The following is a 16,916-nucleotide window of genomic DNA, read 5'->3' as shown; positions in this document are numbered from 1 at the left end:
GGGTCAATACTCACATTTTGTGGGCTGCAAGACAAACCAAACACTCAAATATATGTTAAAGAGCCTTCAAAAAGTGATATTTCCACGTCACGTCTGCTTTAGCACCAATTGGACTGCAGTTATTTGGTTTATGAACTCCACATTCTGGCGGAAAAATACAGTTATCAACACTCTCGCCAAGAGTTAGATGAGGAGGCTGATACTATAATACCCAAACTGTGTCCAAGTGTGTTCACCTGTCAAATAAAGTAGTTTGGGGTCAGATAAAAACTCATCGACTGGGAAACCGGCTTCCGCAAAACACCCGAACTGTAGCTGACCTCCTGGTTGCCTGGCAACCTCACGATGATAACCACAGAGTCCTGCATGCTGCTGGCCAAGAAATAGTCTGTAAAAATGCAACGTTTTTACACTTTGGCTTGTGCACAGATTAACCAAGATATAAAGTGTTAATTAGTGAGCTTAAGGTAAAAAAAAAAAAAGCAATTTGGCCGCTGGCTGCAGCTTCGTTTTTCCCACACAGGCATGAGAGTGGTAAGAGAAAGAGGCTTTTTGCAAAGTCCTACTGATTTGGCTTTTATTCCTCCTCCCTTCTCTTTGCTGATCTTCTCCTGATGGCGATCCAGTCAGGAAAACACAGCAGTCCTATCTGACTCATCCCTTACCAAACCGTAAATCAGATAAATCCCCTTCCTACTGACTTTGACCCCTTCCTCATTTCGCTCCTCTCTCTGGGGCCAAAAAGACGAGAACATGTGGTGTGGTGGAGAACTGACAGGGGAAAATATCCTCTGGATCATTGGCAGGTAGAGAAACAGCTAGAGCTGCACAGCGATTACACTCCTGACTCGACGTGTGAAAATAAACACAGCTGAAAAAAAAAAAAACAAGAAACCACGCAATGACACTAAATTCTTACAGAGTTCATATGATATTTCAAGGCCTCATGATGGAGAAGAAAATGAAAACATGAAAATAGGATTCACAGATTTATTTCAGACAAAAGCAGAAGCACGACATGAGTACAAACAAACAAATACATTTCTTTGTTGGAATCAAAAGGTAAACTAGAAAAAAAAACTACAAAAGCAAAAATCGACAGAAATTTTACATAGAAACTGAAATTTTGTCAATAAACTTGGCCATTTTAATGTCCCGTTTTGAGAGTCCTCCACAGTCGTGTGTGGTCAGTGTGATCTGGACCTGTGAGGAGACATGGACCATGAAATCATGAAGCAACAAACAGGGATCATAAATGCATGATAACTGACACCAACTCTGTATTAACACACAGACATGAGATTCATATTGTCTTTCTATGCTTAATTCTGGAGGGAAAACAAATATATAAAAATACAGATACCTCCAAAATATATAGAACTACTGTATGTCAATATATCTTGATTCATATAAAGACACATATACTGTCTTCTTAATTGGCAGGAATTTATGATTTATATTTTTATCTCCTATAACCAACCAGTGGTACATCTATTACGGTATATATTGTTTTTATTCTGTTGGGCTTTTAAATTGTTATTTTCTCCAGATTTAAACACCATGTGCCACAGGATTTTACTTTTCCTTGGATGGGACATTACTTCTCACTGTTTTCTCCTTAAGTATGTTTAATTATTTTATCTGTACAGCACTTTTTAACTTTGGTAAAAAATGAAATAAAATAAAGTGACAGATAAATAAAGTTTATGATTATTCTTATTATAATTCTCATTATGATTATTATTATGTTTTTAGCTCCACCCACTAAGGTCTGACTCAGCCAATGAGGTTTCTTGCTTCCTGGACAGCTTATAAATTCATAATTTAATATTGACAGCAACAAAAACAGAAAAGTGTATGAATGAATATTAACAGAATATTAGCAGGAGCTCAGTGTGCAGCATCTATTTTGTCGGGTTGAACCTCAGTCATTGTGGGATTTATGTGTAAGTGTCTGGTGGAAAGTGCTGTGGGGCCCAGAGACCTGTAGCACCGTTGTACAGCCACTTTAATAAAGAGTGGATTAGGAGCAGCATTCCTCTCAGAGCGGCCCGCTCCACCACACAGTAACTCAGTGGCTACAGGCTAATGCTGAGAGATTTTCAGGGACTGGGTTTGTCATATCAACCATTACTTTATTTCTGAGGCAGAGAAAGTGAGAGAGAGTGTGTGTGGGTGTATGTGTTGGGGTTGCGAGGGCTTCGTGGAGGGGAGGTAGAGATATTTGCAGAGCTTTTCACAAGAAAAACGATGGGATTATTGTGTGAAGCTACTGCGTTTTTCTTTTTTTAATGTTTTTTTTTTTTGTGCTCTGACTAATGAAGTGTGTTTCGGGCTTCGAGTGGAGACCTCTCCAGAACCAGCGAGGATTGTTTGACATGAAAAAATCTGACTTGATCCGGGGGTTGATTGATCTCGCTGTGTCTGTAATTTGTTATAAACCGAGCGTAGCATTTGCAAATACGTCCAGTAACTCAGACGCGTAGCCATGATAACACTGTTTGATTCTACAAGCTGCGATTTCTGTAATCGACACCAAACAAATGCAGCGCTGCCTGTCTGTGAGCGAAAACCTCAATCACCATCACAAAGTGTGATTCTGAACCATAATGTGGACACAGGAATTACCTTATTATAAACATTGAACCATTCTGGGTGATGGTTCATCTTCTCCGCCTGCAGAGCCACACGGGACATGAAGCCAAAAGCCTGGTTAGGAAGAAACAATCAGCTGTCAATCAAACATAACTCAGGAAAGTCACTTCTCTTCTAACTAAACCTACAGTGCAGAGCATAAAAGACCATAAAAAATAGCTGTTTAAGCTTTTCCTGGTCGGGCCTGCCCTAAATGCAATACAGTTCAAGAGCATCATGAGTGATGTGTTTGAATTAATGATCAATAATATTTTATTAAAGTGAGGATTTAGTCTCATTTATTAGTATTAGTTTAAGACAGGAAGACAGAGCAAAAATGACACCACTCACACTTCATGTGTTTGATGTTGGAGGAATCATTATGTTCGAAACTGAATAACTGAAGAATAAAAACTGCTGCACTCGACACCAAAACATCAATGTCTGAACTTAATCATAATGATAACACCTGATTCCTAAGACAAAGACAAATCTTACATCCTAATTCTGATTATAAGTACAGTACACTGTCAAGTCTCTGTAAGGCTTCTATACGGTTTTAAATGCTAGAGCTAGATTGATAAAACTGCAATTCAAATCATTTAATCTGATTTGTCCAAATCCACTTGAGAGAAACTCTGGATTTTTACAAAACTAACTTTATTTAACTTAAATATGCGTTGATTTAACTTCTTCTACCTCAGTCTGAGTCGGTACAACAAGTAGCTGCAGTCACATACAGCACAAGGAGCAATGCTGCCATCTGAGGCGCAGAGAGGCACATGTAGAAAAAACCCTTCTGAACATGAATGTGTATGTGTGCATGCCTCCACGTATGGAGCAGAAAGCCTGCATACACATACACACATACACACACACACACACACACTGAAACGTACACAGTCGTCATATTTCAGTTTGGGCATGTGGCTCTCTCCAATCACAGGCCATCCAGGGAGTGATTATGGTTATTTCTAATTATCTACAAAGAGAAGAGTGAAATCCCTCGTCATGCTCACTGTGAGGAGACGGAGGGGAGAGAAAAAAAAAATCAGGTAGACCTATTTAAGAGCAATTTCCCACTGCAATCTCAATTAAGCCCCTAAATACTTCCTCCCTGCCTAATTAAATCAACTGAAACGCCATTGTTTACAGGCCGCGGCCACGGCCCCGTGCACCACCTGACATGACGAAACAGAATTACTCTCACAGAGGAAATTGCGTTTAGCCCCTTTTTAGTGCGTTGTAACCAATTTCTGAGACGTCCTGTTCGCTGCCCGTTGCAGTTGCGGCGCGTGTAACACGATCGGCAGCTTGATCAAATTGGTTATCAAGGAAACCGTCTCCTGATCAATTTAAGTAATTGGCATATTCCTGCAACTTGACCCCCACTGGCACCAATTTGGAGAGCGAGGCGGTCTGCTTTTTCTCAGCTCTCATTGGCTCTAATGGAGATGGTTAAGCAGCCTGTCATGTCAGGTGTTGTCCAAACATGTCCGCTCTCTCTCTCTGAATCCAGCTCAGACTAATCTGCTGCTGAGGAACATGAGTGACAGGTAAAAGGATTCTGTGTGAACACTTAAGGGTTCGTGCACATTGTCCCATTTCAAAACTAGTGTTGGGTTTTTTTTGTGGGTTTCAGCAGCAGGCAGCTGTTTTCAGTCAAAACCCACCGAGCACGACCCACTCAGCACCGAACAGCCGTCACACACCGGTACTAGGGCTGTCACTCACTCACTCGCCATTTTGTAGTGCTGTTTAGTGAGTATTCATATACCCTATGTAGTGGACTCATACAGTAGTAGTATCCCACAATGCAAAGTAGTGTCACTAAATAAGTAATATACGTATACCATAATGCATTGCGGTCACACATCACGGTTATGATCAGGGTCGGCATTGATCTGCATCGTTTTAATTGTGCAACGTAAATAACATAATTAACTGCGTGGCGGAGTGGTGTCCGACAGTGTTTTTTCATTTTACCAGTGGGCTCACTACACAGTTTAGTCCTCTATATAGAATTCACTATATAGTGAGTAGGGAGGAGTGAAGGAATGAGTGATTTAGGACACAGCCCAAATTTTTACATCATTTTTTTTTTTTTCCAAAATCATATTGGATTCACTTTTTTTTTCATGCAACAGTGGTTTTACCCACATTTTCTTCCAATGATAAAATAATTACTGCAGTATATCGGCTTTAAACAGCCCATTCTACTGTCATAAGGACTATATAATGTCTTCTTCTTCTTCAGTAGGGTGGCTGTAATTCAGTCAAAGTAGGGCCGGGCGATAATCGAAACCAACATTTAGAGCCTCTAATGTGTCTGGTGGTGTACATTGTGTGTTATATGTTTGACGGACTGTTCCTTTTTTTGTGTAGCATTTCCTCTCCTTTTGCTTCATGTTTTCAACTTTTTCTCTTAGCTCTCACTCTATAGCACCGTGTAGCACACCTGTTTGGTGAGCAGCGATGACATGGATCCTGTTGTTCTGGCTCTTCACCGGTATTGCAGTATATATAAAAATAAAAATCATATCATAACAAAAATTAAGACCGGTTTTCGGTACAAACCGGTCTACAGCACAGCCACAACCAGTACTGACCGGCCGCCGGTGAACGGAGGAGCTCGAGATTTCTGTCATGAGTTGGTGGAGATGAAATCAGAAACAACAGACACAGAAATTTGGATTTATATTCATACACACACACACACACACACACTCACACACACATCAGAGTAAATAAACCACCGTATACTGGTCTGCAGCTCCTGGATGTGTAAATAAACAACTGTTGACTATATCAGCATGATGACATCGACGATGATGATGATTACATGTCACTTCAGTGTTCACAACTTGTTTCCACTGCCCCCAGGTGGCGAAAAATTCAGACATTTAATAGGAATAAATATTTAACTCCTTGGCAACATCACAGGATTTTTGGTTAGACGTCCAAACGTTGTGCGCTGATTATGGGCTGGGGGGCTCACGACTATAAGGAAACAGTGCCTTCATATATGAATCACCGGAGCCGGACGAGCTCCCGGCCTTGATGAGCATGTGTGAAGAAGAATGGGTGTACTTCACTTCCCTCTTTAATGCAGGGAGGATCCCTTTTAACACCGCAGGCCTGCCAAGTGGATCGCACCACTCTGCAGCGAAATGATCACAATAACACAGTTGTAGATTCCCTGACATTATGATGGGTCTTTTAACTGCAAACATCTGCAGTCACATCTGCCTGATGTATTTCCACACGTTTCCCAAAACTTGGCAGAGGACGGATCTCACAGTCTGGACCGATAATTGGTCACTTCACTTCAGTTTTAATTCAAGAAGTATATTTTTTCTTCCAAAGCCAGCTCATGGTACGATGAAGCTCGGCAGTGATTCAGAACAAATGCTGCATTAGCGTCCAAATATGAGCACTTTTTTTTTCATATTTTTTTATGTATATTTAAAGTTGAACTGGCCGACTCATTATCGAAAAACTTCAAAGTGCTGCAGAATACGCATAAATTAAACGTCACAATCGAACCACAGAGCAAACTCTAACATGGAGGAGAGGGAAATGTGAAACAGAAGATGACAAGTTCAGTCTGCGTGCAACACGAACCCTGAGAAAACACTCTTCGTGTCTCGAGAAGATAAAACCGAGGCGGGGGGGGGAAAGAGCACGGACAGCGGTAATCTCCCACTACAAATGAATTGGAGTTGAATGTCCAAAAAACACCTGAAATCCTGAAAAGGTCCTGAAACATGGTGGCCTACATCGGCCTCCTCCCTCGGGGGCAGTAAGCAGAGTAGCAGGACACAATGCCGGCAAAGTGGCGGTGCTACGCCTGTCTGTCACCGGCAGGTCATCTCGACGCCCTCCACTTGGGCCGAAGAAGAAAACAAAACCCGAAGCTCAACTCCCAGCTGGGGTCTTATGTCGACAGAGGTCAAGGACTCTCCTGCTCAAAGTGCTTTGTTTACCGTGTTTGCTTTGCGCGGGCCACACTTCTCCAGTCAACAGGTCGGCCATCCATCCAGTCGGCCGGCCCCTATCCGTCCCTTCAGCCAGGCAGCCGGCCCGACAAGCTGTAGCTGTCAGACTCAAATAATTTGACATGACATTATGCAGGCCCCCCATCTCAAATAATCAGAAACACCCCAAGGTAGGTAGACCCCCACTGTGCCCCCTTTCTTTCCCCCCCCTCCACGCACCCGCTTTCTGAGGAGTCATTTTGGTGCTATTACGGCGTGATTGTCATACAACACTGGATGAGACAATTTGACGTGGGAGCAGAGTGGTGTTCTCTCTCTCGTTGCGGCCGTGGGCTGGAACACAGGACTCGGTTTCAAACACATGTGTCTGTTATTTACAGATCGGTTTTCCACTGCCGCGCGGTCCAGGGGCTTAGAAACGCCTGCTCTGCCTTGCCAGGACTAAGTGCATGCAGATTGTGCCTACTCTTACTAGCCTCTGACTGACACACACACACACACACACAGACACATGCACACTGATGTTATGTACGAATGCACATACGCAAAACCTCCTCGGCGTGCACACAAAGTATGTGCAGACACACACACACACAGGCTGCTCTCCTCCATTACACACCACCATGGCTACCCGATGATTACCCTGCAAGCCCCATCATCACCCGCGTCAGCGTCAGTCCCCTGGAAAACCTTCGGCCGTCCGCAGTGAAAGGCAAGAACGCTGTGAATTGCACAGTGGTGCTGGTGATGATGATGGTGATGATGATGACGACGACCACACCTCTCATGTCTCATTTCTCTTCATTCCCAAACAGCAAGCTTCACAAGCCTTCATCTGCCTGCTAAGTTGACATGTAACTTTAGGCAAAAAAAATATGGAGTCATTATGAAGCGCGGCTGCCAACGTGCACAAAGCTCAGCTGTGCATGTGTAACATCAGAGGTATTAATCTTCTCACATTAGCCTCCTTTAAGATGAGAAACACGGCAAAGAGCTTCAATCTGATACTCTGTCAAAAAAGGCGATACATGCCGCAAACACTCACATTAAATGGCAGATATCGTGTGCGGCGAATGTTCGCGCACGTCAGCTCCTATTTATGTACATGTGAGTGTCATGTAGTGCTGGAGCGCGGCGTTAAGGCCAACTTATGCAAACCCCCTCATTAAGTGCAGGGGTTAGCAGCCGGAGCTTAAAAAGACAGCGGGCTCGTCAGCAGGCAGCAGACAGCTCACCCAGCGACTGATAGCCAGATCATCCAACCAACCAACCGCCACCTCCGCTCGGGCGCCACACCTCGTGGCTTCCCTCCAGCTATTTTCACAGGATGAGATGAGTGCGGGATGCCTCCAGTTTCCCCAGGATAAGCTCCATTTTGGAGACGGAGGTGGGAACTGAACACCGCCGAGCCGTTTAACCGGCCTCCCACTCTGAGTAAGAGATACGGCCAGTGTGCGTACGCGAGCGTTGAGATTATAAGGTTTTTAAAATTAGATTCAGATGACAGTTTTTCTGACAGTTATTTCATATTTTTCAACATTCGTCTGTGTTTTATTTTTGACCTGGTGGAGAAGCTGCTGAGACGGTTTATTCACGACACCACAACTGTCCGCTGACTAAATCTTTGAGGGTTAGCAGCTCCTTAAAAAACAAGTTGACTCACCACACCCACTGCAACGGTACTGCACAGTCTGGTGAAGACAACATACAACAACATGACACAGTAGTTTTAGAAATTAATAACTTTATCCTAACTCTTTAGTGTCCTCACCCCCCCTACTCCACTTCTCGTCCCCTTAGATCCTCCTCAGACAAATCTCTGCTTCCCGTTTCCACATGCAAAGTTAAAAACCAGAGGTGACGGAGCGTTTTCAGTTGCTGGTCCAAAACTGTGGAATAATTTGCCACATTCAGTTTGTTCTTCACCCTCCATTTATATCTTCAAAACACGGCTAAAAGCCCGTCTCTTTTCCATAGCGTTTGATTCGGCATAGTACAAATACTCCATCATCCTCTGATTTTTATTTCTATTGTGTTTTTAAATGTTCTTTCTCTGTTTTTTTTTTATATTCTTTTGCCATTGTTGTTCTTGTTTTGCACATAACTGTAAAGCACTTTGGTCAACATCTGTTGTTTCTGAATGTGCTCTTAAAAATAAAGCTGAGTTGACTTGACTTTCTATTCATTTTGTAATATGAGCAAAACACAGAGATGATAACGGATCATCGTGTTTCTCAGTATCTGACAAACGACAAATAGCTAGAAGAACTTATAACACAGATAAGAGCACAACAAGTTGATATCAAGACGGTGCCAGATGTCAGGAAGGTAATGCATGTACAAGGTTACGTGTGTATGTGTGTGTGTGTTTAACAGGGAGAGGGGGTTGGCTCTGAGAGTTTGGTTTACCCAGGGGCTCAGTTGTAGTTGTAGGACAACTTATTCAACACAAGCAGAGTAAGGCCTATAACGAGAGGCAGCGGCTTGACGGCGATTTGTTGGGGAATGGAGGGGAGGGAGTGAGGGAGCCCCAGTCTGAATATAAAAAAAGACAGGGGGGGATCATCAGCCCCCGGAGCGAAGGGAGCAGAGGGAGCTGTCTGAACGCTGCAGCGCTCCCCCCTGAGATCACAGCAGCTGCTTCGGCCTCAAAATTGGAACTTAAGTCCAGAAGCTGTGTAGACGCAGCAGCTTTTTCCGGTGCCTGTAATGTGGTTATTGTCTGTGGTGAACCGCAAGTTTGGTGTGCTGTTTGTCACGAGTTTTGTGTCTTTTTTTTTTTTTTTTTTTTGCAGGACTATGATGTTTGTAAATGTTGTGAATTTCAATTCAAATGCGACTTTGATTTATGGCTCAACTCGTGTCAGCGAACATTTTTTGACACCAAATAGCTTTTCAATCTGACCCCGAAACAGTTTCTTAAGTAGCTGTGGTGGTTTTAACTGCTTCATATTGAGAATGAATGTGTCAAACACACCACGTTGTCCTTTAAATGTCTGGAGTCATGGCTTCTGAACGTTTTATACTGAATTTAAATACATGGTTCACTGTAATAAATGACACGTACAACAGTCACTGAAAGGTCAAGAGCTCGTACCAAGTAGAAATCTCTAAATGTATAATGTGAATATTTACTTACTTAATCAAATGTGTCATCTATAAACCAAACTTATTTCAGCAGGACACGCAGAGAAACACTATTTAACACTTTTTTATTTTAGTGAGTATATTGGTAATGGGGATAATGAGCTGCGTTGCACATGATGAAGTGTCTTAATTGGCTTTAAGACTCAATTTCGATTATTGATATTGTGATTTTCCCTTATCCAAGACGAGGCCTTGAAGTCAAAGTGTTTGCTTTGCGAGTACAAAAGTCATGTCACTGGTGGAAAATGAAATCATCAACAGGTCTTTTTTTTTTCGCTCCTGAATACAGTTTGTAAGTGTGATTGTATTTGTGGTGGAAGGAGGAATGTCACTGTTGTCAATCTTAGCTAACGTCACCCAGCGGTTGAGCCTGCACAGCTCACCTCTCCTATACAAACTGCATCTTAAGGCCAAAACCGTTTCACTTGTGTCGCATGTCGAATGTTTCCACTCCGTCCACCGAAATGTAAAGCAGATGGTCATCTGTAAACACGCATAACATAAAGCTAGATGCATAAACAATATCAGTGCCTTTGCGACTTAAAAAACATGCACAGTCCCAACCAAAATTTACAGTATTAAAGACACACACACACACATACACACACAGATGTTTCCACATGTGATTGCAGGGATTCTCACTGACCAAAGCGACTCCAGAAAGAGGATTTCGCCTCTCAAACCTGATTAAATTCGCCGGACTTGACGAGGAAAATAACTCACATTTACTTCTCAGACTGCTTCCACTAACAGCGCACAAACGTACCCACACGCCGCAGATAAATTACTGCGCCGGTTACAACAGCATCATAACACTTTCCACTTGCTGTAATCAAAGAAAAATAAACTCAAAAGAGCAAGTCCAGCTGTCATGTTCCTTTTAACATCATTTGCAGCTTTGAGTGGCTCTGCGCCTCAAGTATGCGGCTCCACTTCAGCACACTGTCACAGTGGATTTACACAGTCTTGGGTACGGCTCTAGCGCCCCCTAGAGACCGCAAGAGGAAGTGTGTCAAAAAAGCACAAGAAAAAAAGGGGGGGGATTTGTTATTCTCATTATAAACTCTCAGGGATCTGATTTCCTCAAGCCCATCACTCGCAGATAAGTGGTGAATGGAAATCAGCCAGCATGTCGCTCCTCATCTCCATTCTCCTCTGGTAAAAGCCCTTTAAGAACAGCCATGAAAAACCAAGCGAGAGAGTTTGTGCAAATGCATCAGAGAGTTGGGAGGAGGAGGAGGAGGAGGAGGAGGAGGAGGAGGGGGTGGATGGCTGGAGAGAGAATAAAAGACAGTGAAAAAGAAAGACAGAGACAGACGCAGAGAGTTGCCAACATGTAAAATTGGAACAACATGAGCTCATTCCCCAATAACATGGGGCACAGAGTGGGAATGAGAGACAGAGACAAAGACAGAGAGACGGAGGTGGAGATGGAGAGGAGGGTGGCAGGAAAAAGACAGAAAGCAAAGCAGCACATCCAGCAGAAGGAATGATGGGCTTGTTAGTGGTTTTGCGAACCAGATGAAACATTTTAACCAATTTGATTGTTTGTGAAAGAAATCATTCTGATCGAAACCTCAATTGCTGCCAACTGGCCGCCTGGCGTGTCTCAGCGTAATGCAGGCTGACGTGCCGGGGGTAAGAGGAGAGGCTTTAGAGCCCGGAGGAGCAGATGGGGGAGGTCAGCGCTCGCTCCTCGACTTCAAACGCGGGGAAGTGTAAAAACAGACTATTTTAGGAGCTAAAACAACTAACGACAGGATTAGAGGAAGTCCGCTAAGTGGCCTTGAGATGTTGCAGTTTACTTCACCGCTGCTGCCCCCCCCTCCCCTCTCCTCCTTCCCTGATACAGAGCTGAGGTAAAGTAGCAGGCTGTCTTTACCAGCACGCTGCCAAAAACTGATTCTACCTCCAAGAAGGAGTCGGAGCTGGTGTCGACCGCCACAGAGGTCGCGATATCTGTGACACTGCGCTGAGCTCTGGATCGGCTGATGTGATAAATCCCACTCATCTGGCACAACAAGCATATTAAATTAAATCAAATTAAATTAAATTAAGCGTTTTTGGAGTTTACAGTAGCCCACGTCTTCAAGAGTGTAGCTAACTCAGAAGAGCCTGAAGTATCGACTCAACAACTCAACAACAAACACTTACACATACAAAAGTGTGAGAACAACCATCTGGGATAAAATACTGCAATGTCTATATCTATATCTATATCATCTATAAACACACCTTGTTATTGTGCACTTATTCAAATAATACACAGGTTCATATGTTCATGTTTTTATTTCAAACATGTGCAGGTAGAGCCGTCACGATCAGGAAATTTTAGTTGATGATTAATTACCATATAAATAATTGCAATTAATGATTTAATTGCCTTTTTCTGATCATTTTACGCCACTATTAGAGTATAAGTTTAAACATAGTTTAATAATACACACACACACACATTGTTGGAACATGAAAATAAAAACTGCATTTCTGTTTGCCTTTGGGTTTTGAAACTGAATCCATGGACGCTCATCGAAATGTGGTTGTCAAATATTAGAAACTAAGCGCCTCAGGATGAATAGTTTGTGGCTCCACTTATGTGCAATTAAACCATAGAAGAAGAAGGAGGAGGAGGAGGCGCAACATGATGATGTCATTAAAAGAGGACCAGCTCTTTTATACAGATGAATGGAAACCATTTTAACGATTATGAAAAATGATTGCGATCAGCAATCAGGTGACTGTGATGGTGAGTAGGGGGGGGGGGGGGGGGGGGGGCGTGCCACTGCCATTTATAAACACACCATGTAAATTGACACCAATGGCAATATCAACAGTGTCTGTCAATTGCACTATAATCAAGACAAAAATGTGGAAACGAAAAAATATTAAGAATTGTCTAATCAACCAAAGTTTCGTGACCAGATTATTTAATTTGATTTATTATTAAACATATTGAGTTTTCTAACCCTTCACACAGAATGCAGAATGTTGCACACAGTGTCATACAGTATCCTAAAAGCATGAAACTCCAATTTTCTTATTATAAATCACTATTGTTTGGGTTCGACTGTGTTTTCTGATTGGGGCAAAAAGTTGTTACTCAGTGTGGACTAAATACTGATGCACAGAGATGTTTGGGATGTTTTGTGAAAGGGCAGAATTTTTATATCACAGTCTGAGAAACAGGTGATTCGGTCAGTTTAAAACACGATTGTATCGTTTGTCTTGCTTTCTTTTTTAAACAGTACATTTGTCAGAATATATGGACACAACGAAAAAATGTGTCACATAAATCTAATTTGTTTTTGTTTTTTAAGTATATTTTTGGGCTTTTTGCCTTTATTTGACAGTACACAGTAGAGATAGACAGGAAAGGGGAGGCAGAGAGAGGGGGAATGACACGCAGGAAAGGGCTGTCCGACGCGGGACTCGAACTGGGGCCGCCTGCGGTGAGGACTGTAGCCTCTACATGGGGCGGCCGCTCTAACCACTGCACCACGCACCGCCCCACATAAATCTAATATTAAAAAATGTGTGCAGAGTATGTCCATAATCAGGTGTTTTGGTGTGTAAATCATTTGAATATTTCATCTATTACTCATTATTAGCCACCTGTGTTGTTATAGTTTGTCGTGTTAACCAATCGAATAATATGACAGGAAAATAAAGTAGTAATTAATTCATAAACATATTGATACTGCTCAATGTTTAAGTGATTTAGATATTATATTATATTCTGTTTGTAGTGATTTACATGAGCTCAACTTTGAATTAAAAACATTTTAATTTTATGTTTCATTGCATCATTGCAACATGAAGCTTCACGTGTGTCCCTGTGTTTTTATGCTGTGTTTTAGTTGAAGTCTGACTATGCATGTCCTATTGATCATGACAATCACAACCTTTTCAATAGTCGATGAAATGTTTCTTTACAGGTAAAAAAAAGAAAAAAAGAAACAGTCGTAAACAGCAGAGATGAACCCGCCCCCCTGCGACACCTGCAACCAATCAGCGTATAAACACATGAATTTGTGCGTTTCCGATGGTTGGCAGGACTAGCTGTGCGTCTGGTGGTCTGCGTCCAGACCCCCCAACCAACCCACCTCCCCCCGCCTGCCTGGGTACAACAGCCCCCCGACGACCACAGCGGATCAGAGACGCAGACCGATTTCACCAGCTACAAAAACTGAAGGAGAAATTAAATGTTTCATCGCAGACTTTACCAGCCAGTCTGGAAAAACAAACTACAAAACTCTGAAGCAGATGTCAGCTGTCTGTCTGTCCACGTGTGTGTGTGTGTGTGTTTCTTCTGTCAAGAAAAACTGATACACACTCGGACCAGCTGCACAGATTTTGTGATCCCAGAGAAAAGTTGGAACTGTTACTGTCAATCATTTCAAGAACTACGTGTTATGTAACAGAAATGAGACACACGCCCGCACCTTACCTGAACACACCACACAGTGAGTCTGAACCTACAGCTAAACCAAACCAGGTGGCAAAATAACCTCATTTTACAGACATGTCTACGACTCAGTGGTGTGTAGCTTGTTGCTCTATAGAAGGTAAGGAGATTAAAGGGATAGTTCACCCTAGAATGATATTTCGCTCATTATCTACTCACCCTCATGTTGACTAAGGGCTGGAAGAATTTTTAGAGTCCACCGTCCCTTCTCTGAGTTACAGGGGGTCTTGGCGTAGCAGTGCATTTCAATGCAACGGTTGCAAAGGGACACCAGAGCTGTGATTCGCAGTAACCGCACTGACGCCGGCGCAAATCACGCGAGATTTGGACGGACCAGGAAGAGGAGCTTCGAGAAGCTTCCGCTACAAACAAGCTTAAAATATAGACTTATTTAATTTTTTTTCGGGACAATTACGCAATTTGGGGCTTCAGCACAAGACGGACATTACATACGAGCATCATGGAGGTATTTGGATGTTTTTTTGTGTGTGTTTTTTTACGAAGAGCTCTGGTGTCCCTTTGCAACCGTTGCATTGAAATGCACTGCTACGCCAAGACCCCCTGTAACTCAGATAAGGGACGGTGGACTCTGAAAATTCTTCCAGCCCTTAGTCAACATGAGGGTGAGTAGATAATGAGCGAAATATCATTCTAGGGTGAACTATCCCTTTAATATAAATGAATCCACACACACCTGATTAAAGGTTTTGAAGTGAAGCTCTTTGAAGATGGCGTCTCGGTCCTCCACCTCGATCCAGCCGCTGGCCCTGAGCTCCATCACCTGCTCCTCCCGGGCTGCAGGCGAGAGCCAGTGGGAGTCCGACGACTGGAGACAGACAACCACACACATGGAGTGAAGAGTGAATTCATTTGTGTATTAATCACATTGATGTGCATGGATGGTGTGTGCATTTGTATTAAATGCTGTGTTTGTTCCAGGTGTGAAACACAGCTGAAAATTTAACTAGCAAAACCACCTGATCATCAGTGGGTTCCTGGCAGTTTTAGAGATTTTTCAAAAGCCAAGGTGTTGTTTTGTTTTTTCATAAGTTTAAGTGTTGTGTGTATTCACAAAGAGTTTTAACTATTTATTTCAATATCTTGATAATTGTAGTGTTGTTTGTTTTATACTATATACAGGTGCATCACAGGTGCAAGTATTGAGTATAGATGGACATACTTTTCAGAAGGCCAACATTTCCATATCAAAAATGCTTTTTTAAATTGGTCTTTTGTGGTGTTAACATTTTTTGAGATATTGAATTTTAGGTCTTCATTAAATGTGAAGCCATAAATATTACAATTAAATTATATTAAATAAATAAAGATATGAAATGTTTCATTTTGTGAGTAACAGATCTATATAATGCATTAGTTTCACTTTTTGAACTGAATTGCTGACATAAATAAACTTTTCAATGATATTCTAATTTATTGAGATGCATCTGCATGTAATTGTATGTGTGGGAGCCCAGCAAGAATAGCCATTATTGCTATAATGAAGTAATGGCTAATGGGGATCCTAATAAACAAATAAATGCACCACATTCAGATGTGCTTTTACTGACATTACAGTGACACAATATGGTTTAACTTTCCTGGTGCTGTTATCACTGCGTCCACAAGGTGGCAGCCCAGCACCAGAAATTAGTACAAACAGACACTAACCTGATTATAAAGTAAACAGGTTGTGGCCACACACAAATTCGTTTTTACCTGCATATGAAATTCTGATTTGTCCACTTTAAAGTCTCATACCAATCCTAATAATCAATTTAACACCTACAACTTCCTGTCAAGTGTATTTGAACTGATATAACTCACTTTTATCAGCCCAAACGTCAGACTTTTTCATATTGAACTGTGGCAGGATTAAAAAGCCAAATATAACAAAATAAAGGTGTGAACGTTTAGTAGCAGCTAGTGCGCTGAAATAAAAATGTCTGCTTTGTTCCAATCTGTCGAGTCTTATTCATTAAAATGATTGGCTAATGACTAATGAAAAGTGACGATGCAACTGAGATTAGATGTCTAGATTTCTGCAGAACACGTGCATCAGAGCGCAGTGACTTTATGGTTAAAGGTTAAAGTGGTTAAAGTGTGTGGTGGTTATTTAAGTGCAATTTAGTTGTTGACGTTTTACTCCATGCGACACCGGAAGCAGCAGGTTACACACTCGAGTGCCCACCGGGTTTGCACTGCACTGTATCACTAGACACACCTGTAGTAATAATAATAACAACCCTTGCCTCGTGTGCAGTCAGTGAAGAGATAAGATGCTTAGAAATGCTTAACGCTACGACACCGACTGCAGCCTTCACTCACCATTTTGGAGGAGTTGTTCCGGGAGTGCGCAGGCGGCAGCAGCTGCAGAGAGAGAGCCGTGAGCCGGTGGCACAGATGGCTGCTGGGCCCCGAGCCGCCCGGCCGCAGGCTAAACATTAACCCGAACATAAGCACTGCTTTGTCCGCTGCTGCTGCTGCTCTGTCACCTCCTCTGCTCTCTCTGCATGTCCTCTCAACTCTTCACCATAGCTGTTCCCTTCACTGCCTGATTAAAATCCTAATAACAACAACACATGGGAATCTCTGGTTAAGGGTGTCGTGTCACACATATGGCCCGCGGGCCCAAAGCGGCCCACCAGATGAATTTGTCAAAGAAATTTGCATGT

At 42.5% G+C, this 16,916-nt stretch overlaps 1 protein-coding gene across 1 annotated transcript; it reads right to left on the bottom strand.

The window, feature by feature from the left end:
- Window positions 1-982: 982 nt before the first annotated feature.
- On the bottom strand, window positions 983-16,778 carry LOC310997021 (pterin-4-alpha-carbinolamine dehydratase 2). Its single transcript, XM_083986590.1, has 4 exons — window positions 16,570-16,778; window positions 14,939-15,070; window positions 2,629-2,709; window positions 983-1,203 (listed from the first exon to the last, which is right to left on the bottom strand). The coding sequence occupies exons 1-4, from the start codon at window positions 16,696-16,698 to the stop codon at window positions 1,108-1,110; spliced, it is 438 nt and encodes a 145-aa protein (XP_083842716.1). The 5' UTR covers window positions 16,699-16,778; the 3' UTR covers window positions 983-1,107.
- Between the last annotated feature and the right edge of the window lie 138 nt (window positions 16,779-16,916).

Source organism: Trachurus trachurus (assembly GCF_905171665.1).
Source record: "Trachurus trachurus genome assembly, chromosome: 14".
NCBI classification, from domain to species: Eukaryota; Metazoa; Chordata; class Actinopteri; order Carangiformes; family Carangidae; genus Trachurus; species Trachurus trachurus.
Note: the sequence above shows the minus strand (reverse complement) of the source record. Positions and strands in the feature narration are given on the sequence as shown.